The sequence below is a fragment of the Nothobranchius furzeri genome, chromosome 5 (genome assembly GCF_043380555.1).
Source record: "Nothobranchius furzeri strain GRZ-AD chromosome 5, NfurGRZ-RIMD1, whole genome shotgun sequence".
In the NCBI taxonomy this organism is placed as follows: domain Eukaryota; kingdom Metazoa; phylum Chordata; class Actinopteri; order Cyprinodontiformes; family Nothobranchiidae; genus Nothobranchius; species Nothobranchius furzeri.
In genome coordinates this window covers 5218383-5240466 of record NC_091745.1, presented here as the reverse complement: position 1 = coordinate 5240466, position 22084 = coordinate 5218383, and the positions used below count along the sequence as shown (strand labels likewise).

The window sequence follows — 22084 nt, the reverse complement described above, 5'->3', positions numbered from 1 at the left end:
ACATGTAAACACATTAGTAAATACACTATCGTGGACCAGCTACATGAGTGTTATGGTGGCAGAATACCAAAATCACTACGTCCTCTGTTGTCCTGGTGGGGAATTGCTTTGCAACGCCACTGCCTGTGCAGAAGTTTACATGTGAAGACCTTTCTGACACTCCGTGCGCATCTATCTCCGTTGTAGTGCTCACAGAGAAGTATCAATCAGGCTTTAAAATTAAATAGAGCTGACATACCTGGCGCTCCAGTCTGCTCCCACCATTTCCTGCATGTTGTAGATCATGAAAACAGCTGATTTGTTTAATTTAGTGATGAGTCACTCCTGTAGACACTAATGAAGGCTGGGGAGACGTTTCAGCAGTTAGATGTATGGGCTCGACACACGGGAGGCGACAAACGACCACGATCAGCGAAGTTTGTTGCCGTCGCTTTTATTACCTGACACACGGGAGGCGATCCGCGGCAGCGGCAAAGCCGTCTACGCGTTCTGTTCCATGGCGAAATCGAAACTTCCGTTGTTTTGTTTGGCTGTGTCAGGTTGGAGGGAATTAAGGTTATTTAAGCGGTTCAGAGTTAATAAAGCGGTAGATATGATGTTTCACAAGGTGCTGCTAGAGTTATGTGAAATCTTACTTCTGATTTTACTATAAAACATAATAATAATCAACTTCTCCTCCATGTTTGCTCGGAGATGTACGGAGCATCCTGTCCGCTCATTGGTCAGTGAATGAAACCTCCGTTGATTGGTCCTCGTCCGAGCGACAGCGACGAAAAGTTGAAAATGTTTCAACTTTCTGGGATCGCGTAGCCGGGTCGCCTGTGCACGACACGTGCACGAGCGCAAAATTTCACACGCACGTTTTTTGCGTTTCGCTTAGTAGGAGGGAGACCTGCGATTATCGCTTTGTCGTGCATGTCTCATTGAAAATGAATGGAGGAGAGGCGATGTCGCCTCCCGTGTGTCGAGCCCATAAGGTGTACAGCGAGGAGATAGGTTTTGCTTCTGGTTCTAATAAACGGGTACTAGGGGGTGCTGAAAGCAAGCCAAAACTGCCAAGTGTGACTTTAACCTTCACACTTAAATCAGTGTGTATTTAACAGACAGCCTATTCCATTCAGAGTTGTTTTTAACCCGTGTATTGTGTTAGAAAGCTGTTTACACCTGTGGTGTTAGCGGGTCCATTTGGACCCATGATTTAAAAATGCTTGAAAATGCTTAAAATCGCCAGTTTTCTTCAAATGTTGTTTTTCAGCTACTTGCTGGCTTAGTATGTATTCATATAGATGGTGAATAGTTTTTGAGTTGGCTCCACATACACAGTATTTTAAAATATACCACTTCTTTTTGATTGCAAAAACCAAATACATTTATTTTTCTTATAGAATGAGTAATAATAAAATATAAATGTGTTATAAACTAATATTAGAGTAGACCTACCAAAAAATTTATAATTTTTTTTTTTTTTACTATTTAAAATGATTAACAACAGTGACATCTTTGGTGTTTCGGGTCAAAACGGACCCGCATAGATAAATGGTAGGATAAAGACAACAAGTCAATTTGTGACCCATAAAACCAACTTTTATTTAACCAGACCAAATAACCAAATCACTTAACCATAAAATGAACAATGATAAACACTGTGTGTGTGGTTGTGTGTGCGCATGCACCTGCATTGGCCATAAACTGAACATTGAAAAAAAATACGGTGTTAGCGCAGGTGTGTTGTTCTGAATTAATCTTGATCTAAACAATGGAAAGAAACCATAATTTGAACTTTGTGTGTGTGTGTGTGTGTGTGTGTGTGTGTGTGTGTGTGTGTGTGTGTGTGTGTGTGTGTGTGTGATGTGGGCCATAACTATGCATATTGGGGCATAAATGATCTTCAGAGCAACCCATAGCTTTTAACCCTCTGAAGGCAGGCGTTGCAGGTTAGCAACGTTAAAACCTACCTACCTGGTTACTCCACATACATATTTCATGAGCATTTTTTAACTCAGAAGTGCCCCTGAAGGACTTAGTTGTTCGTCCTTTTATCGAAACTTATTTTGAGCCTGAGACGGTTAAGTGATGCATACAACAGCCAGTTTTCTCTGCCGGGTCATTTTGGACCAGTAACACCACACATGTAACTATTTTTTTTGAGACCTTTAGAATTTACTAAAATTGTGAAAATTGATTTTGCTGCATTTAAATAGGTGTGTCTGAGGATTAGATGACGCCTCATTCCAGGACAAAAAAGGAAAGTGTACTTTTTACACAGTTAAACTCGAAAACGGGTCAGTTTTGACCCTAACACAACAGAAGGGTTAAATGTGATTTATAATTGTATTTATGAGGAGAGTTGCAGCGTTTCTTGGCCTCTAGGAACATAAAGACGTCCACCCGAACAGTTTATTCTGTATATTTGATTTTTATGAAGTTAGCTTTTGGCTGCATGTTAAAATAAAATACACACCATTAGTTCACTAATGAACGTGATGCAAATAAGGCCTCCAAACACTTTGTAAGGTAATATGTTAATTCACCAGCTTTCCTTTCTTTAATATCAGGTGATTCTGTCTCTAGTGTGTGTGTGAGCTGATCCCACAGTAACTGTGACCGATGGGTCTCCACTGTGACAGAGCGTTATCAGATAACAATGACAAATGTTGACACCGAGCCTCGGCCAAAACGGGATGCAGTCAAGTCCCTTCTAAATGAGTTCACTAATGACATCCTTGACCTTTTGGGTTACACACACACACACACACACACACACACACACACACACACACACACACACACACACACACACACACACACACACACACACACACACACACACACACACACACACACACACACACACTGAGGATGTCTGCATGCAGTTGCACATCCCCACAGGAAACAATGGAAATGGCTGCAAAATGAACTCATGAATCCCGGCTTCACACTTCCAGGGTCTGTGTTTTATGCAGCATTTAGGGGTTTAATTACTGGTGCTTGACCATTTTTAATTGAAAAAATTATAACAATTTTATAATAGAAAATAAACTCACAAATCTGGTCACTCACCTCTGTTTAGAGTGTTTTGCATCTTTCATAGACCATATCCACCATTTTCATAAACGCCTTTGATCTGAGTTATTTTAATTCTCAAACATGAAATTATAACCACTGAACATAATTGCTCATATGAGCTGAATAAAGTGGGAATAAAAAGAATGGGTGCGTTGATTCTTGCTCAAATCCTGCAGAGAACTCATCCGTCATCAACAGCGTAGTGAGACGCTGCCCCCTTCTGGGGATGGAGACATGTCCACACACAGAAGAAGACAACATCAAATCTTTTTTTAAATTGTTATTGTCTTAAAAAAACTGATTTTGCTATAACAGAATTTTTATTTCTGCTTCTATTATCTGAACTTAAACAATAAACAATTCAAGAGTTTTGTGACCCGTTTTAATGAATGAGGTCGGTGTGTGTTGCTTCTATTTCAAAGACTGGGTTTCAGCTCTGGCCTCACACTAATTACACTCTGAGCGTCAGAGGCTCCAACTCTTGCTGATGGGGTCAGTGGGTTATAGTTTATATGGAGACACAGTTCAAAATGAGAGCCATTCTGCTTTATGTTAATGTGAAACAACTCTGTAAATGTTCCTTTTTTCACAGAAAACTTCACAAGAGACCAAGCCTGCTCTTAAAAACAAAGTTTTCCCAACATTTCCTGGAACACTATAATAAAGTTGGCCTCAATTAAGTCCCTATTAGCCTCTAGAGAAAGAAACAAGATAAAAAATTGCATGCCACAGATTCTGTTGGTTATTCTCAGATGGCACGTTTACAGTTTTATCCTTCAGTAATGCTGCAGAAAATGTCTGTGGAAAAAAGTTTACTCTCACAGAGACTGAGGAATCTCCAGAAGTTTTTTAAGGGGTGACCATATGAGGGCCAACAAATAGAGGCACACCCAAAAAGTATTTTTTAATATGCTATTTAAAATTACTACAGTATGTAGTCAGGGAATCACTTTCTGGTAAAAAAAATACGTTGGATTCTTAGTTCTTTCTATTATAAATCACATAATTGTCCATTAATGTTGATATGTGATCATTTAAAATTAGTGTGAGATATAAACCCACGTCATGTGGCAGTTATTATTTTTAATGAGAATAAAAAAGCTTAATCACTTAATTAATAGGCCTATACTACAAACAACAAGCCCCGGTCTCAATGTTTTTTTTAAATATGCATTTGTTTTTATTAACAAACTTCTTGTAAATATTATTATAAATTTGAGGTTGTGATATGATACATAAATGGAAAAGCTAGTGTCAATTTGTCCTTCCCTCTTCAAATCCACATTTATAAGAAACAGCATTAAACACATTTAAATAGAAAATAAAAACTCAATCCATAGTTATAATTTTCTTATAAACACACACACACACGCACGCACGCACGCACGCACGCATGCACACACACACACATACACACACACACACACACACACACACACACACACGTCTAATTAGCAATTAGCAGGATGGGGTGGGATGGTTTCAGGGGACCAAGCAGGTTGATATAGGGGCCGTTGCCCCCATGTTATCTTGGGTGCGGTGCACCACTGCATGGATGATTAAGTCGCTGTTTATTTGTGATAACTCCATTTAATACAGACATTAACGCAACACAAGCGTTTTACTGACAGTTCAATTATCATTTATTTATTTGTTACCAATTTGAACAGGATTCATCCCACTGAGCACAAATAGTTTTATTTTTTAAGGTGGACTGCAGGAGCCTAGTTCATACCGAAGCTGCTCTTTAGTCTACTCCTTTAGAGTTTTTAATCAACTGTCGTGAGTGAAGAATTAGCAGTCAGAGCCTATTATTGTAATGAGCAGCAGCGGTCGGAGCTCAGTCAGTCAGTCAGTCAGGTGGGAGACCGGAAACAGGACGCAGCTGCAGCACCGGTTCTCGGCCGAAGCCCCAGAGCAGCAGACGCGTTTATTCCTGCGTCCTCTCCGCTCCTCCTCACACCCTCTCCCCTCTGCTCGGTGGGAGCATGGCTGCGATCAAGGCTTTGGAGCAGTGGTGCAAGCTGCAGTGTGAAGGCTACCGAGACGTGGCCATCACCAACATGACCACCTCGTTCAGGAACGGGATGGCTTTCTGCGCGCTCATCCACAAGTACAGACCCGACCTGATGTGAGTATTCCACTCCGCGCGCTGGAGTTTGGTTCGTGCAGCTCACCTGTGCTGCTAACGTGCATGACAAAAGCTACAATAACTACCTTTTTATATGAGGTTTCCATATTTACATCATGTGTTCATTTATGTTAAAATATTCTACAAGGCGAGTCGTTTTTATAGAGATGAACCTGTTAAATGTGGCTTTTAGATTTTATAATCCAACTTTAGGTTTGATGACTTTCTCTCTCTCTCTCTGTGTGTGTGTGTGTGCGTGTGTGTGTGTGTGCGCGCGTGTGCGTGTGCTCCAGAGACTATGACTCACTCAGAAAGGAGGATGTGTTTGAGAACAACAGACTGGTAAGATGTCAGCTTGTTTAACCTTTCAGCTCACAGATGAACAGCTTTTACAAGCCCAAGCTGCCAAATTGAGATTTTCTCTAAACGTCTACATGATTAATCCTGGAAACACGACACAGGCAGCAACTCTGAGTATATGTTCTTATCCTGGTGTAGCAGTCTTGTTTAATATTTAGTATTTTCTATATTTGTAACGCCACAGCAGCCTGAACAACAGTGATAATTTCGCTTTAAGCTCTGCATTTACTACGTGAACTCCTTTTATTTAGCTCCATTATTAAGGAGCTCAGCTGGACTTCTTGTTCTGGAGGACGCTGTCAGACCAACCTGAGGCGCTCGGTTGAATTTTGAATGAAGCCTATCCTCTGCTATCCGATCCGCACCCTGATGGTTCACCTGATGCACGCCTCTTAAAGACAGACAGATTTGGAGCCTGTAGCAAGTTTGATCAGGTGGAGTTATTTAATGCCCCCTGAGGTGAAACGTGAGACTGGAATGGTTCAGACTCTATATTTCATGAATAGTATCTTGTTTCCTACAGGTGAAAATGTGTTTGTGTTTCAGACCCTGTGACATGGCTGCTTTTAGCTAAAATAGCATGAACCTGAAAAAAGTATGTTAGCAAAAAATGGGAAATGTTTATCAGATTAAAGAGGCAGTGTGCTATGAAATACATAAACATTACATTGGAGGCTCCACCCAAAATCTTTGTTTTATTTTGGGAATTTAATATTTTATTCTCCACATTTATTGTGGAAAAATACCAAAATCTTTAATAAGTGCAGTTTCCAAAGAACAGTGACAAAAACAATACAAATACGATGCTTCCCAATGTTTTAGTAGCAGATTTAGCTTCTTTGTTGTTTCGAGTTTTCTTCAAGTGTTTTTTTTTTCTTTTTGCATGTTTTCTATTTTCCTAAAGCAACAGAAAACTAACGTCTAAGTACATATCCGACCCATTTTGCTGGTTTTTATTAAAACTTTTTTGCATGTATTAGATCAAACAAATTAAGATATTTATAAATAAAATGGTGTCTAAAAGCAATCGAGCCCAAAAACATTTATTTAAGTTCTTTATCACCATATTGGTTCCTTAGGTCAGTGGTACGCACTCCTGATGCTGGAGAGCCGGCATGTTTTAACTCTGCTTCTACACACCTGATTTCAATCAGCAGGGGATTAACAGGCTTCTGCAGAGCCTGATGAGCTGCTGCACAGGTGACTCGCCCACTGAATCAGGTGTGTTGGAGCAGAGAAACTACAAAAACATGCGGGATGCCAGCCCTCCAGGACCAGAACTGAGTACCACTGGCTTAAGTCATAAATGGGCGTGAGGTAATTATCTCAGTAAAAGTGTAAAAGTCATGTAAATTCTCAAAGTGGTAAAGAATTTTTCAGTCTTAAAGATTGCAGACCTCTGGTCTACACAGAAACTGAACAATACCCTGAAGCCCCACCCCCTCTACAGGAAGTCTGACCTCTAGTCTACACAGAAACTGAACAATACCCTGAAGCCCCGCCCCCTCTACAGGAAGTCTGTCATTCACCTTTTGTTTGAACTTTTCATTGTCTGAATGGCTGTAACCACTGGGTCTTATTTACTTTTACATAAACATATTAAGTTTACTAAGAACGCTTGGATTTCATGCAGTTTAATGTGTGTTTATTATTTAAACCAAGGCCTTTCAGGTTGCAGAGGATAAGTTGGGTATTCCAGCCCTGTTGGATGCAGAAGACATGGTGGCTTTAAGGATCCCTGACAGGCTGAGCATTCTAACGTACGTGTCTCAGTATCACAACTACTTCAAAGGACGACCTCCAAGTGAGTTTCTTCCCTTCGCATGCCTCCTCTCGGGCAGATTTCAGGCTTTTTTAGTCCATGTCTTGCAGAGCTATACAATCATATGTATATATATATATATATATATATATAAGTGGGGCAAAAAAGTATTTAGTCAGCCACCGATTGTGCAAGTTCTCCCACTTAAAATGATGACAGAGGTCAGTAATTTACATCATAGGTACACTTCAACTGTGAGAGACAGAATGTGAAAAAAATCCATGAATTCACATGGCAGGATTTTTAAAGAATTTATTTGTAAATCAGGGTGGAAAATAAGTATTTGGTCAATAACAAATTCAACTCAATACTTTAATATAACCTTTGTTGGCAATAACAGAGGTCAAACGATTACTATAGGTCTTTACCAGGTTTGCACACACAGTAGCTGGTATTTTGGCCCATTCCTCCATGCAGATCTTTGAGAGCAGTGATGTTTTGGGGCTGTCGCCGAGCAACACGGACTTTCAATTCCCTCGTCAGATTTTCTATGGGGTTGAGGTCTGGAGACTGGCTAGGCCACTCCAGGACTTTCAAATGCTTCTTACGGAGCCACTCCTTTGTTGCCCGGGCGGTGTGTTTGGGATCATTGTCGTGTTGGAAGACCCAGCCACGTTTCATCTTCAAAGCTCTCACTGATGGAAGGAGGTTTTGGCTCAGAATCTCACGATACATGGCCCCATTCATTCTTTCCTTAACACAGATCAGTCGTCCTGTCCCCTTAGCAGAAAAACAGCCCCAAAGCATGATGTTCCCACCCCCATGCTTCACAGTAGGTATGGTGTTCTTGGGATGCAACTCGGTATTCTTCTTCCTCCAAACACGATGAGTTGAGTTTATACCAAAAAGTTCTACTTTGGTTTCATCTGACCACATGACAATCTCCAAATCCTCTGCTGTATCATCCATGTGCTCTCTGGCAAACTTCAGACGGGCCTGGACATGCACTGGCTTCAGCAGCGGAACACGTCTGGCACTGCAGGATTTGATTTCCTGCCGTTGTAGTGTGTTACTGATGGTGACCTTTGTTACTGTGGTCCCAGCTCTCTGCAGGTCATTCACCAGGTCCCCCCCGTGTGGTTCTGGGATTCTTGCTCACCGTTCTCATGATCATTTTGACCCTACGGGATGAGATCTTGCATGGAGCCCCAGATCGAGGGAGATTATCAGTGGTCTTGTATGTCTTCCATTATCTGATAATTGCTCCCACAGTTGATTTTTTCACACCAAGCTGCTTGCCTATTGTAGATTCACTCTTCCCAGTCTGGTGCAGGTCTACAATTCTTTTCCTGGTGTCCTTCGAAAGCTCTTTGGTCTTGGCCACAGTGGAGTTTGGAGTCTGACTGTTTGAGGCTGTGGACAGGTGTCTTTTATACAGACAATGAGTTCAAACAGGTGCCATTAATACAGGTAACGAGTGGAGGACAGAAAAGCTTCTTCAAGAAGATGTTACAGGTCTGTGAGAGCCAGAGATTTTCCTTGTTTGAAGTGACCAAATACTTATTTTCCACCCTGATTTACAAATAAATTCTTTAAAAATCATGCCATGTGAATTCATGGATTTTTTTTTCACATTCTGTCTCTCACAGTTGAAGTGTACCTATGATGAAAATTACTGACCACTGTCATCATTTTAGGTGGGAGAACTTGCACAATCGGTGGCTGACTAAATACTTTTTTGCCCCACTGTGTGTGTATGTATAATGGGCCATTCCCATCTGTACCAGGTCGGCCCGGGCCGGGTAGCCCCAGTCGGCCCCAGCCTGGCCCGGTTGATTCCACACATCCTTGTCTTAAGCCCATGTGGGCTGATTCTACCCACCAATCAGAGGCTTGCTCTAATGGAAGGTGTGAATTTGCTGTCAGCAGTGGGTGTGTTGGCCCTGGTCGGCCTGAAGCAGACCCCCTCGAGAAGAGGGCTGAGAATGAGCCTTGGTTGGCCCGGAAAAATACCAGGCCACCCAGATATGTAAACAACCTACGCTACCAGGCCCGGGCCGACCCGGTACAGATGGGAATGGCCCATAATATACAGTATATATTACACCCATTCAGAGTATATGTGGCAGTAATGGTGGCTTTTGTCCTCCAGTGGGAGGTGTGAAAAGGCCAGCAGAGGGCTCCAAGGAGGAGCCATCAGAGAAGAAAACTCACCCAGTGGTTTCCAGGTTTGTGTCTAAAACTGGCATTGAGAACTGTTCATCCTCCTCCCGATCGACTCGTCTCCCATCCAGCCTGGATAGACCTGCTGCTGAGGTTAGAGGCTGCAGAAACATCCACATAAAATAAAGTGTAAGGACGATTTAGCTGGTTTTTCTCAGAGTGGGTGCATTCACCACCTATTTTATTGGCTCGTTTTCAGAAGGCGGTTTTGACTGACAATCCAAACAAAGGCGGGACTCTTAACAGCAAATGTGTTGCATGTAAGAGCCACGTCCACCTGGTTCAGAGGCACTTTGTGGAAGGAAAGCTTTATCACAGAAGCTGCTTCAAGTAAGACCCTTTAGTTGTTTTTATTACCACCATTTCCACAGATTAAACTTTAATCCAGTTCTGAGTTGAATGACGATAAATTCTATCAGGTGCAGCGAATGCTCCAGCTTTCTTCATGCAGGAGGCTACAGGTCTGGGAAGAACCCCGACACGTTTGTCTGCAGCTCCCACCAGAGCAGTTCTCCACCCTCTAGTGCAGAGGTCACAACCGGAGTCCCTCTTTCATCTAGTGCCACGCTGACCCAGCCAGTGCCCCGTTTCTCCTCAGTGCTGTCAGCTCCAGTTGATGTTGTCCTGAAGCCAGCGAGTCCCACGCCACAGTCCCAGTCCTGGACGGTCTCCGCCCAGAGGACCCAGGCAGCAAGGCAGAAGTTTTTCCAGGCTCTGCCACAAGTGACTGAAACCTCAGCAGGAATCCCAAAGCCCATAGAGCAGTTGGAAAAACCAAAAGTACATCTGAGTTCTGCTGATGAGAACAGAACCAGATTGATGATCGGGAAGAAGTTGGCGGAGGCAAACGGCAACAATAACAACAGCAAAAAGCCGTTTACCATCCGACCTGCAGAGAGGCGGTGAGCTTTGCGTGTTTCTCCCATCCATGTTGCGTGTTTTTAGGTTTAAAGTGAACTTCTCCTTGCAGGTTTTGTGCTAACCAAGTTTCAGATGACTTTCCTGGTTTGAGGAAGGAGACATGCAGCCAAGGCCCAACACGAAGATGGGAAGGACCGACCAGCAGCCGCCAAGCTAACGATACAAAGTCACAGCGACAGACCACCTTCAACATGGACCGCACGAGGCCAGCAGCTGTACACAAACTCACCAAAGGTAAGCTCTAACAATTTCATTTTACTTCTGGTTGATCCACTATTTGACATGTGGCCAGGGGTGGACTGGGACCAAAATTCGGCCCTGGCATTTTTACGACTCGTCGGCCCTCCCCATTGGGAGAGCGGTGGGGGTGGGGGGTGTTGCCGCCCGTGGACTCCTCTCTAGACCGAATGGGAGCTCTAATATGGACTGGGATTGTTAAATTACAAGCAGAATCAGATCGCTGCGACCGGGAGCCCTGGCCTTCCAGATCAGCTCATTCTCCATGGGCGGAGATCAGCGTGACATTAGCTACATGCTAACGTGGTAAAGCAACTCCTACGTCATCACTCTGCTTTTTCTTGCTAAAAACGCCTGGTTACCATGTAGCTAATGTTCTGTGGATCACCAACTGTGGAGTCGTGTCGGCCCAAGCTGGGCAAGCAGCCCACCGGGACAGTGCCAGAATGCCAGATAGGCCAGTCCACCCCTGCATGTGGCCAGCCCCCCCCCACACACACACACACTCTGCCTGCCTCACACATTCAAGGAAAACAAAGCTCTTTTGTTCTGTTCCATTTATTCTGCCGATACATTTGGCGTGCTGCTAGCTGACGTTTTAATTTCTGTCACAAATTGATGAACTTTTCTAGAACTGTCATTCTCTTGGGATGGATGCATGTAACTGTGGCTGTCAGTGGGTTTGAAGACACACGATTATTGGTGGTTTTATTGGGAACAGTATCAGGACAGTTAATTTTTTGCACCAATGAGCTCTCCTTAAATTAACTCTTGTTTTCCGATATTCACATGGCTGAAGAATATTTGCAGTTTTGAAATAAATTCTTCTAATATTAAAACAAAAGAATAATTCCTATTTCTTACAGGATAACTAGGCATTATTAGCTTTAAAACAGAAGCTAATGGTACAAATAAAAGCTTGACGTAGTGTTCACTGACCTAACTCTGGAGTTTGTTGGGTTTAGGTGATTAAAACACGATATTTTTTTACAGGAGGGCCGAGCTCCGATTGTCTTTATTGTTTTTCCATTAGCATGTTTTTTTCCTGGGCGATTGAAACTCAGTTTTTCACTTTTTATTTATTTATTTATTTATTTGAAGTTGGTTGCAGTTTGAAATTTCACCTCTAGGTGTTGCCAAACGCTTCTTTTAGGAATTTGTCTGTGAAAACGGTTTAAATTGTTAACTGTGCATTTTAATGCATACTTTTAGACTTTTACGTGACTTTTGAATATTTAATGAATCTATAGACATTAGGAAGCATAATAAAGCCCTAATTGTATTTACTTTTTGCAGACCCAGTCTACCCGGATTGGCAGACAAAGCTCCGATCTATGAAAACCGATCAAAGACTAAAGTAAGTGTGCAGACATGTTTCCGCATCCTCTCGTGTCTCTAGGCTTGATGTTAAAGGGTCAAAGACTTGTTCACCCTCCAGAATCCAGAATCTTCGCCTCTCCCCCATTCCTGTTGCTGCTGCTTGCCTCCGAGTGTCGCCGTTAGCGCTGTCTCCCATCCTAACCAGCCCCACGGAGTGCCTCGCTTGACCTTTCAGCTCTAACTCTACATTTCCCCCTTCTAATCAAAACTGATGATTACTTCCTCACTTCCTTTACCACTTTGCAGACATACAAGGTGAGGTTGTCTAATCTATATCTTCATGCTCTTACCCTAAACCTTCTCTGCTTGTGATGCTGGGTAAATGCCACACTGTTGCGTCATTTTAAACGGCTGCCTTTATTGTTTCCTGCAGAGATCCTGAGCTTGAGGTCTTCACTGAACATCACACGCCTAGCTTCACGTCCACAGCTTCCTGTGCCGTCCCTATTAGTGCAGCAAGGTCTGCCCCAGTTCCAACACCTGCTTTACCCGGAGCGGGCTTTGCTCCGTTTGATCCTGTGTGCTTAAGGGAAGTCGATCCTCAGAAACCCCTGCCTGCCCCTGAAAGCTGTGGTAAGATGCTTCTTTGCATCGGAATGAGAGCCTGCTACTTTAGGAGGCTTTAATCAAACTGAACGCTGGTTTGCTTCAAGCTTTTTTTTATAAAAATGTACTTTAAAGGATTAGAACATGAAAATGATTATAAAGTGTGTATATATGATACTCTTTAACAGGCACTTGTGTACGAAGTCTGTGAATTACCAGAGTCAGGTAGTAAAGGTAATCCCAGAACCTGTAAAGATGTTAAGTTCATATTTCCTGTTGATCCGCCTCAACCCCCACCAGCTCTAGACGGAAAACAAAGCTCAACACCTGCTGCAGACACACACACCGGTGTTATTGCAAATGTGTGTTTATAGGAGGAAATGTTCCCCATCTCAGCTGTCAGGACAGTGGAGGAGAGATCATTATCTGGGCACCCTGGAGTCATTTCCAGAGTATTCTAGAGTCAAATGTGCGACAATCTGTCGAAGGGATGAAACTTGGTTTAGTCCAGAATGAGGTGTGCAAACCTTTTACAAGCCCAAGTGATTTTGTACAACGCCAGGTATTTATCTTTTCTTAACCATTGTTTTTCCTTTCACGGTAAATGGAACCACACTTCTACTAAACAGCCGACTTGGGAGCACCGTTGGTAAAACCTGACCACAGCCGGCATTACAGAAAAAGGCTGGTCTACATCCCACTCTTGTTGCAGATAATGACCACAAACTTATTACGCTGGAATGATAATTAACCCATCAGCTCCAGTAAATTTTGACTTGAATGTCCTAAGTGAGGCATATGTCTGAGATGCTTTATGGCTCATGTCTGCAGAGATTTACCGATCAGTTTCCACATAAATACTCCGTAATAATCCATGTTGTGGATTTATTTCTGTTTTGCCTTGGCCCCAAAATGCCTTGAAACGGCCCTGGGTGTGTGAGGGTTAGGGTTGTGAGTTCTGAAGGTGATCTGAATTGTATCACATGTATAAATATTACATGTGTAACTTATTACTTTATACAGGTAAAAGTGTAGTGGAGATAAATCTACCTACATTTTACTTTTCAAACACTTTGCTTTGTTTTTTTTTTTTGACTATTTTCCTGTCCTGTCTGTCTCATCTCCTCATTTCTCCAGAAAAACTGCTGCCTGGCTTCTTACTTTTTCACCTCATGAGTTACTTTTGAACTCAGCAGATCAAAGGGATCTCCTGACCGCAAAGCAGAGCGTGTGTTTCGATGCTGCGTCTGAGGTGAAATCACCACAGCACATGAGCGGAGCGCGTCAGGAACGATTAAAAGACACCAGAGGATATAAACAGATATGAACAATAGTGTGTTAATGTTTTTGTGTGCTGGACGCAGCGAGCGCTCCAGCCATCAGCGCTCTGCGTCCTCTCCGCTCCTAAGAATCCTGCTACGCTGAGTCCATAAAAACTGTAAATAGGTAGAAACTGGATCTTTTTTCGGGCTCTCCCTGAAAGATCTCCATCCCACCACAATTCGATCTCTGCTCCTGGATGAGAAACGGGACATTTTGATCAATGTAGGACCAAAATAAGGCAGGCTCAAATTAAGCTCTGGTGCTAACGACGGTTATCCTCGTTTGAATGTGGCCTCCATGATGTGAACCTGTTCCCAGTTTAAAACCACGATTTTCCTGCTAAATCGGTTTTACCAGCTGGGTTTCAACACTGTTATCCATGCTGGCTTTGTTCTGACAAGGTGGGGCCTGTTATAGGTTGTTTTAATTGAAACAGAACTGAATCAAACTCCTGTCTTGTTCCTCATTGGGAAAGTTTTTGTGCAACAGCAACGTAGATTAGAAGAAAATAAAAGTGTGAAGTAGAATAAAGACCAGATATTATCTCTTTAAACATAAGACTGCTGGCTTACTTTGGCCTATGATCGTATCACAGCTGAACATACCTGCTTCGTTTTACTCGTTTCAGATTTTAAACACAAGTCACCTGTCAAGTCTCCTCTCAGACCGTCTGTAAAATCCATCGACTCTTCAACAGCTGCTTTAGACGATCCTGCAAGTCCAGCAGGTCAGTGTCTTCACCTCATTGTTTTTATGCTTTATAGCTAAAAAGTGTAAGGGCAAATCAAATCTGACAACACGAAAGGACCACCTAATCCTGTTTTTCTACCTCTTAGCTGCTAAAAAGGGAAAGTATTTGTCTCCCAACACCTTCAGGACTGAAATGAGGTCACCCTCGGTAAGTCCCCCCCGCCCCCCCCCCCACCCCCCACCACTTAATCTCTTAAGAGATTAATTAACGGTTCTGCAAATATGCTTTTATTCCAGTCATCAGAAAAGGGATGACCTTTACATTAACGTGGTTACAATCTGAACCTTCAAATTAAAATCTTGTTGGTGATTAAAGCTCTTTTGTTTTGCATCAGGTGAAGTCTCCTATTCCAGCGGAGCAGATTGAGAAGGAGCTGGATGATATTGAGAAGAACCTGGCTCGGTTGGAGAAGGAGGGGGTCGAACTGGAAAAGAAACTCCGCAGCTGTGAGGAAGGTGTGTGCCGCTTTCCCTCTCCTTGGTATATGAACAGCTTTGTTTGAAGTTGGAACAATTAAAAGTATTTTGGTAATGTGAAGCGTAATCCATCCGTCCTGTGATTCATTTGCAGAAAAAATCCTGAAATGTATTAATTTTATGGCTGCACAATATGTCAAAATTATCGTCATCGCGATAACAGGACGTGCGATAGGCCCATCGCAAAGCACGTCAAAAACGGCGATAAATGTTTGGTTCAAACATTTCCATCCGTGTCATACATCAACTTTTTGTAAACCAGCTCTGTTTTTTACGCGGAAGTTTTATTTGACCAATCAAATGTAGCCTATCTGATATGCGGCCAATCAGATGGGTCCGTTCACGTAATACGCCTGCCCCCTACGAGCTGCCCCGCGCTGCTCGGCTGTCTCCATCCGAAGGTTGAGATGTTTGCCGTTAGCCTTACATAACCGCTTTTGTTTTCGGCACCACCACTTCCTCCGCGCGCCGACACCGGAGCGTCGGAGACGGTGCTGCCGAGCGGAGCTTCCCGGGCTGCGCTTACTTTGGGCCGCCGTGCTGTCGCCTGGTTCACCCGCTCCAGCACAGACTGTATCCCCAAAATTCCACTATCTCCGCTCCGCTCCGCCCCCGCTTTCCGCTGCCGCTCGCTTCCCTTGTTCATCATGCTGGCTCAGATTAACGAACGCACTTTGTGCTGAGGTTTCTGGCTCCGGTTAGCTTCCAGCTAAAAGGCTACAGCAGCACTCTCCTCCCAGTCCCACCCTGAGCTGCTAAAGAGGGCCTGGAAAAGTTCCCCCACACATCAAAGTGATTTTTCATTTATGAGCTTTTATAACCTTGTTAATCAGGATAGTTGATTTGCTGCTGCACATAAACTCAGTCAGAAGCTCTGCTAGCCGGTGTTCTGAGAAATTCTCCTACCCGGTAAACCGTCCTACCCGTTGTTACTGAGCATGTGCGCACAGGCGCACAACACAAAAGGGGAATGCTACTCCGCTGTCATTTTTGCAGGAAAATAGATAAGTAGTAACTATTAGTACTTTTTTTCTTTGGTTAGGGTTAGGGTGAGGGATAGGGTATGTGTCATGTAAAACAACGTAAAATTATCCTACGGGTAGGACGTTTTCTCAGAACACCTGTTATCTTAAGAGAAGCTAGTTCAATTTGTTAGCTTGTTACCAGAATCATAGTTGCAGTTTCATCATCTGAGCTGCTTTTTAAGATCTAGGTAAACTTGTTCAATTTGGGGTTAAAACCAAACGTTTTCACATATTTTCCATGTAGTTTTTTTTTGCCAGTTCCTCTTCTGAAAGGTAGACAATTGTTTTTCTCTTTCCCTCAGAAAATCTTAATATTCTCCTAGTTTGGCCCAGCACAGTTCACTTCCCAATTACAGCAACAGCCTTATATCAGAACCACATAAGTGGAGAAAATGCTCAGTAGCAATGAGAGAATTTGCTGTTGCATTTAAGTGACGTTAACTATTATTTAACATTTAAACTTATTTTCTGATTTTTTTATTTTTTCTAAAAACCCTGGTAAGGGATGTTTTTCTGTATTTGGAGCATCAGAAAAAGTTTTATGGTGGAGGTGATGTTTTAAAGTCACTGAGAAACTGCATGCATGCAGTTTGTTGTTTTGCTGCTAATACAGTAGCAGGTGCAGCTGCTAATACAGTAGCAGGTGCAGCTGCATATTTTTGCAATAAAAATGTTATGTTGTAATGGAATTCATGCATTAGTTTTTGTTTGCTTTGAACCCAGAGCAGACGTCACACGCCAGACGACATCAACACTGCATACTTTAGTATTTGTTCATTTATCGTGAGTAATATCGATATCGCAATATTAAGCACTGTTATCGAATATCGCCGGTTTTCCTAATATCATGCAGCCCTAATTAATTTGATCCAGAGTTCTGGTTGCCTCATGTTTTTGGTTTGGTTACCAGTCCAAAGAGGTGTGTGTGTGTGTGTGTGTGTGTGTGTGTGTGTGTGTGTGTGTGTGTGTGTGTGTCTCCTGCCATTTACAGAGATGTTGCCTCCCCTTTGTGGTTGTGGGAACAACCGTCTGATTGCTTTACTGAAGGTCAACATGACTTGGATGTAGATATATAATTATATACTTTTTTTTATATTTCTGGCTGATTTGCTTGATTTACTTTTACATGAACAGCGACCGGCATCCCCATTTAGGAAGTCGTGGTCGATGACACAATGCTCACTTGTTTACGACACACTCGAAGCCTTATGCACTTCCAACCTCCCTTTGTAGAGGACTGTAGGCTTTCAGTGTAAATATTGGGACTGGGCCACTGTTTCTGCCTAGCAACCAGACATGATTGGCTGTCTAGCTGCAATTCAGGAGCACCTTTTCCAGCGCCCTGAGAGTTGTAGTGAATTTCCACCAACATGCTCACTGTTTGAGACAGCTGGTGAAAATTGTGTTTAAATAATGCAGATTGCATGAAAGCACACAAAATTAAACATAACGGACACACGTTTTGATTATTTTATCTCACTGTCAGGGAGGATGGCACCCTAGTGCCCCCTATGGATGAGCCACTTGTCATTGGTTTAAATATTGATTAAAAAAAAAAGTCTGGTCTCAACTTGTTTTAATTGTCTTTAAAACCAAGTGACTTATTTATTCATATTCAACTGACTTCCTATAAACTTTAGTTTAATGTATTCAGATACAAAGTCATAAAAGAAACAGTCATGATTAATGATCCAATTGTAAATATTTGGATTTATTCAAATCGTCCTTGCATGCTGCCATTTACAATTAAATGCACTCAGATCCACATTTTTATGTTGAATGTTGCAGTCTGAACTCTTAATTTTTCCCTGCAGGATTAAATTTACTCAAGACTTTTAAATGAGATCCATTTACGCGTTGCAGCCACCCAGAACAAGGACACTTCTTAGAGACTTTAGAGGGCTGTACTCAAGTTTCATTTATTTTCTTTAAATGAGCTGCTTATAATTGACGTCTGCTCATGAGTGACTGTAAACTAAGCTGCTACAAATCTCAGAATCTTAATGTAGAGGGTCTGAAATGTGTTTTTATTTATTTTTGGCTTGTTTTCAGAGGAAGATGGCGACATATTGATGGATCCACTGATGGTCGACTGGTTTAACCTGATTCGACAAAAGCAGATGTATGTCAGGAAGGAATCGGAGCTCGTTTACGTGTGAGTATTGTTTTTGGTAACTTCCTTGAAGCAGTAAGAGCGTTTAAACTTACTTTTTGTGATGGAAAAAATCTGCCAGAGCCAGGACCCAGGAGCTGGAGCAGCAGCAGCCAGGAGTGGAGGGAGAACTTCGCAGGCTGTTGGAGAAGCCAGGTGACGTCAGGTTTACACTACAAGATCAAACATCTGACTTTTGTTTGTGCTTTCATCTTGGATGTAAAATAAGTCTCAGTTCTGAGATAAATGTTACCGGCTACCATCATTTTCTATGTGAACTCCTCTAAGACGTGACTTCTGAGCCTCGTAGATGCGTGTCAGTCATTTTTGCAGGAGCCACAGCGGTGGTGATGGAAGTATTTTGTGCTGCAGCTGATAGGAGTGTAAAAGTGTCATGAGGTGGGGAAATCCACAAGAATACGACAAGCTTGATGGAGAGCATGGTGAAGAAAATCTGCTTGGGTGGAGAGAAAGATCTCTGGTGAATAATATCATAACAGACTCGACTATGTGGAGAGAAATCGTCCGCTGTCATCAGGAGTCACTTGTGTCTAAGTGTGAAAGGGTTTTCACCAGGAAAGGAACATGTCTGCACGACCGCTTTAGAATTAGACATGGCAGAGGCTGCTTGGGACACAAATGAAGAAGGTGATTACATTTTTAAAAAGTAGTTTTAAAATTTTACAAAACTTCCAAAATGTTTCCAGAATCGAGTTGAAATGTCCAGGAGGAAGTTTTATCAAGAAGCCAGAGAAAGCCAACATGAGCTGAGACTATATTAGTTTTGTTTTTTATGATTGTAAATGTCATCTAAGAGCAAAGGTGAACCACAAAATAAAAGCTCAAATAAATCTGAGTTTGTCCCTGATGTGGTCTCCAACAGCAGAACTTATAGTTTCCTTCAAAATAAGAGTCTCAAATATTCACAAGTACCTCAATGTTCTCAACACTTAGAGCTGGTGTTGATTTTCTCCAGTAGAACTCTCATTGAAACTGGTCATACAGATCCAGATGGTGGGAAGAATTCCCTTTTTTTAAACTTATTTCTAATTTTTTTTTATATTTTTCTCACCAACCTGTTCTGAAGTTTTGTCACCATAGTTCATTTGCCCAAGCCATTGTGGGTCTTTATCAATGCTGGTTTAGCTTATTTTATCTCAAAACATATATTTAATTTTCTTAAATTTTTACTTTAACAACTTAAAGTCAAATCTTCCTTTATTCCACAACTCAACCCTTTATAAGGCCAACGTCTGTATTTACACACTTCCACTTACATCATAAATGATGGTGGTGCGCCCTTTCACGAACTCTTAGAATTACAGAATTTAACCCAAACAATCATCAGAGATCAAGCTAGTGACGGTTTGCACCATGGCACCGTTCCACCAGTCCGTGCGGGATTATAACGCACCAAATATTGTATCTGCACAACCAAACTGCTCGGTCTCCTCTTGTGTTTATGGTCAGATCTCTAAAACTAACAATGCTAGGCTTATGAAACACTCACATCACAACGTTGACTAGTTGTGCTGAATAAGGATGTAAGTGTTGTAAATGTTTAAGTCAATGAAGTTGGTGAAATCTTAGCATGAAATTCAAATCTGGCATATTTGATCATATGCCCTTAACAAGTAAAAGAAACTATGAATATTTTTATATAAAATGTGTTTTTGTTGTTTTTTAAGACATAATCGTAATATTTATGGTAACAGTAATAATTATAATGAATATATTTTGCTGTTTTAAACTAAGATTTCTCAGGGAAATGGAGGACAGTTATTGCACCAGCCAATCCGTGATGATGAACAGGAGGAAGGTGATAATGAGGCAGATCCTCAAATATTAAATATTTTAAAATTCTGTATTTGATCAGAAATGGTTTCTATTTTTCAGTAACATTTCAAAAATAGTTCAAAATCTGTTTTTATACCATATTGTTTAAAAATTGTGATGTAATCTGTAATATTGAATGGATAATGTTCTAAAATTAGCTAGATTATTCTAAAGAGTCTTATAATTTATTATTAAAAAATAATTTTTATTTAACTTGTTCATGTTTTTCATTTTGAGATTTATTTTCCCAGAACAGGGCCAATGTCTAAATTTGATCACTTAGTCTTCACTGATTTTTTTGCGTGAAAATACTTTTTCTTTTTTTTTATTTAAACTCAAATACACTTTGGTTATGGACTACAATAAAGCCCTGGGGTTGAAATAAAAAAAAAAATTAAAATACTTCAAGGAGGGTTAAATGAAAACAACCTCTACCACTGATCATTTAAGTCATTTTAACTCTACAACGCTCAATACTCCCAAGAGAAACGACAAACTGCATAAATAGTCCGCAGTTGAAACAATGCAGTCCGACACTAGATTAAGGAACAACCTAAAGCACATCATGTTAACCTGTGGGTGTGATCTGATACCACAGAGCATCTAAAGAGCCGAGAAGAGCAGCAGCAGGAGAAGCAGCTGATGAGGCGACTGGTGGAGATCGTCAACGGCAGGAATGCCATCGTGGAGGTTCTTGATGAGGACAGGCTAAGGCAAAGCAGTCTTGAATTAATTTACTTCATATTACAAAAATAAACTGACACGACCTTCATAAATACGCTAATCATGGTTAAACACTTGTTTGGTTCATTTCAGGGAAGGGGAAGAAGACCTGCAGTTGAATAAAATGATGCGAGATCTTGGTAAGTAGCTATTATTATTATTATTATTATTATTATTATTATTATTATCAATGTCAGTCTTGATTTCTTTCATTAATTAAAATATCTTAATGTTTTATTTTATTTCATGGGGACCCAGGAGTGAAGCAAAGCAAAACTAAGAGGAAATCTTCCATTTCAAAAATGTTCAGACGAAGAAGTAAAAGACGAGTTGAATGATGCTCACGGGATCTTTCTTTTGCTAAAATGTTCCTTTTTTTTAATAGTATTTAAAAAAATGTAATAGTTTTATAGTCCACAGCTGAAGCACCTGTTAATAAAGAAAAGCAGGCGTTTTCTGTTTTATTGCCACATAGTTCTCTCCACTTTCATCGTTTCACTGCTGAGTCATTTTAATGTTGTAAACAGTCACACCACTTAGCCATAAAACCACCGATGCTCAAGGAGACACTTGTGCAGACCTATAGTGCAGACCTGTAGTGTAAAGGCATGTTTATGAAACTATTGCACTTTTTAGCAACAAAATAAATTGGTTCCATTGATGTGAAACGCAAACCAACACTGATGTCATGCAGTGAAATGGGAAATGAGGGGTGTTTGGTCATACATATATTTTTGTATTTATTTTAAATAGATTTTAGGGTTTGCGGTGAGGTCTGAGCGGCGGTGCTGTGGAACACGGAGCTCTTGCTCCTCTCCCTCCCTGTACTGTAGGTGGCAGCCTGGGTATGCTCTATCTCACAAGGCAGGCACTTGGAAATCCAACTTGCCACAATGCAGACAGTTAATTTCTTTGCTAATTTTATAAATGCTGCAAAAAATGTTCAGCTGTGCTGATGCAATAATGTTGTGTGAAAGAGGATTAGTTGGAGCTGGAGCTTATAGCTGAGGAAAGCTTACAAACTATAGGTTGTATGAAGCATTTTATCTTCAAACCTGGTTTAATTAACATTACTCTTTACAAATATGTGCATCAGAAGGGCGCCGCACCTGAGTTATTAAAATGCTCCAACATGTGGAGTCACTTGTCTATTAAAAAGTCCCTGTTCTGTT

The 22084-nt window shown here is 41.5% G+C and overlaps 1 protein-coding gene across 1 annotated transcript; it reads left to right on the top strand.

The window, feature by feature from the left end:
• Positions 1-4921: 4921 nt before the first annotated feature.
• micall2a (mical-like 2a) lies at positions 4922-21882 on the top strand. The gene is made up of 17 exons (XM_054740152.2): positions 4922-5197; positions 5491-5539; positions 7220-7361; positions 9472-9635; positions 9742-9872; positions 9962-10444; positions 10513-10697; positions 11997-12057; positions 12454-12653; positions 14578-14676; positions 14786-14847; positions 15035-15155; positions 18254-18356; positions 18436-18509; positions 20788-20902; positions 21006-21052; positions 21171-21882. Exons 1-17 carry the CDS (start codon positions 5055-5057, stop codon positions 21248-21250), a joined length of 2259 nt encoding a protein of 752 aa, XP_054596127.1. The 5' UTR covers positions 4922-5054; the 3' UTR covers positions 21251-21882.
• Positions 21883-22084: the final 202 nt, after the last annotated feature.

Excerpts from the sequence above, each read along its gene's own strand:
- micall2a (XM_054740152.2), top strand. The coding sequence starts at position 5,055 with ATGGCTGCGATCAAGGCTTTGGAGCAGTGGTGCAAGCTGCAGTGTGAA. Across the intron at positions 9,636-9,741 it reads TGGATAGACCTGCTGCTGAG|AAGGCGGTTTTGACTGACAA; the intron begins GTTAGAGGCTGC and ends GCTCGTTTTCAG. Across the intron at positions 14,677-14,785 it reads CGATCCTGCAAGTCCAGCAG|CTGCTAAAAAGGGAAAGTAT; the intron begins GTCAGTGTCTTC and ends TCTACCTCTTAG.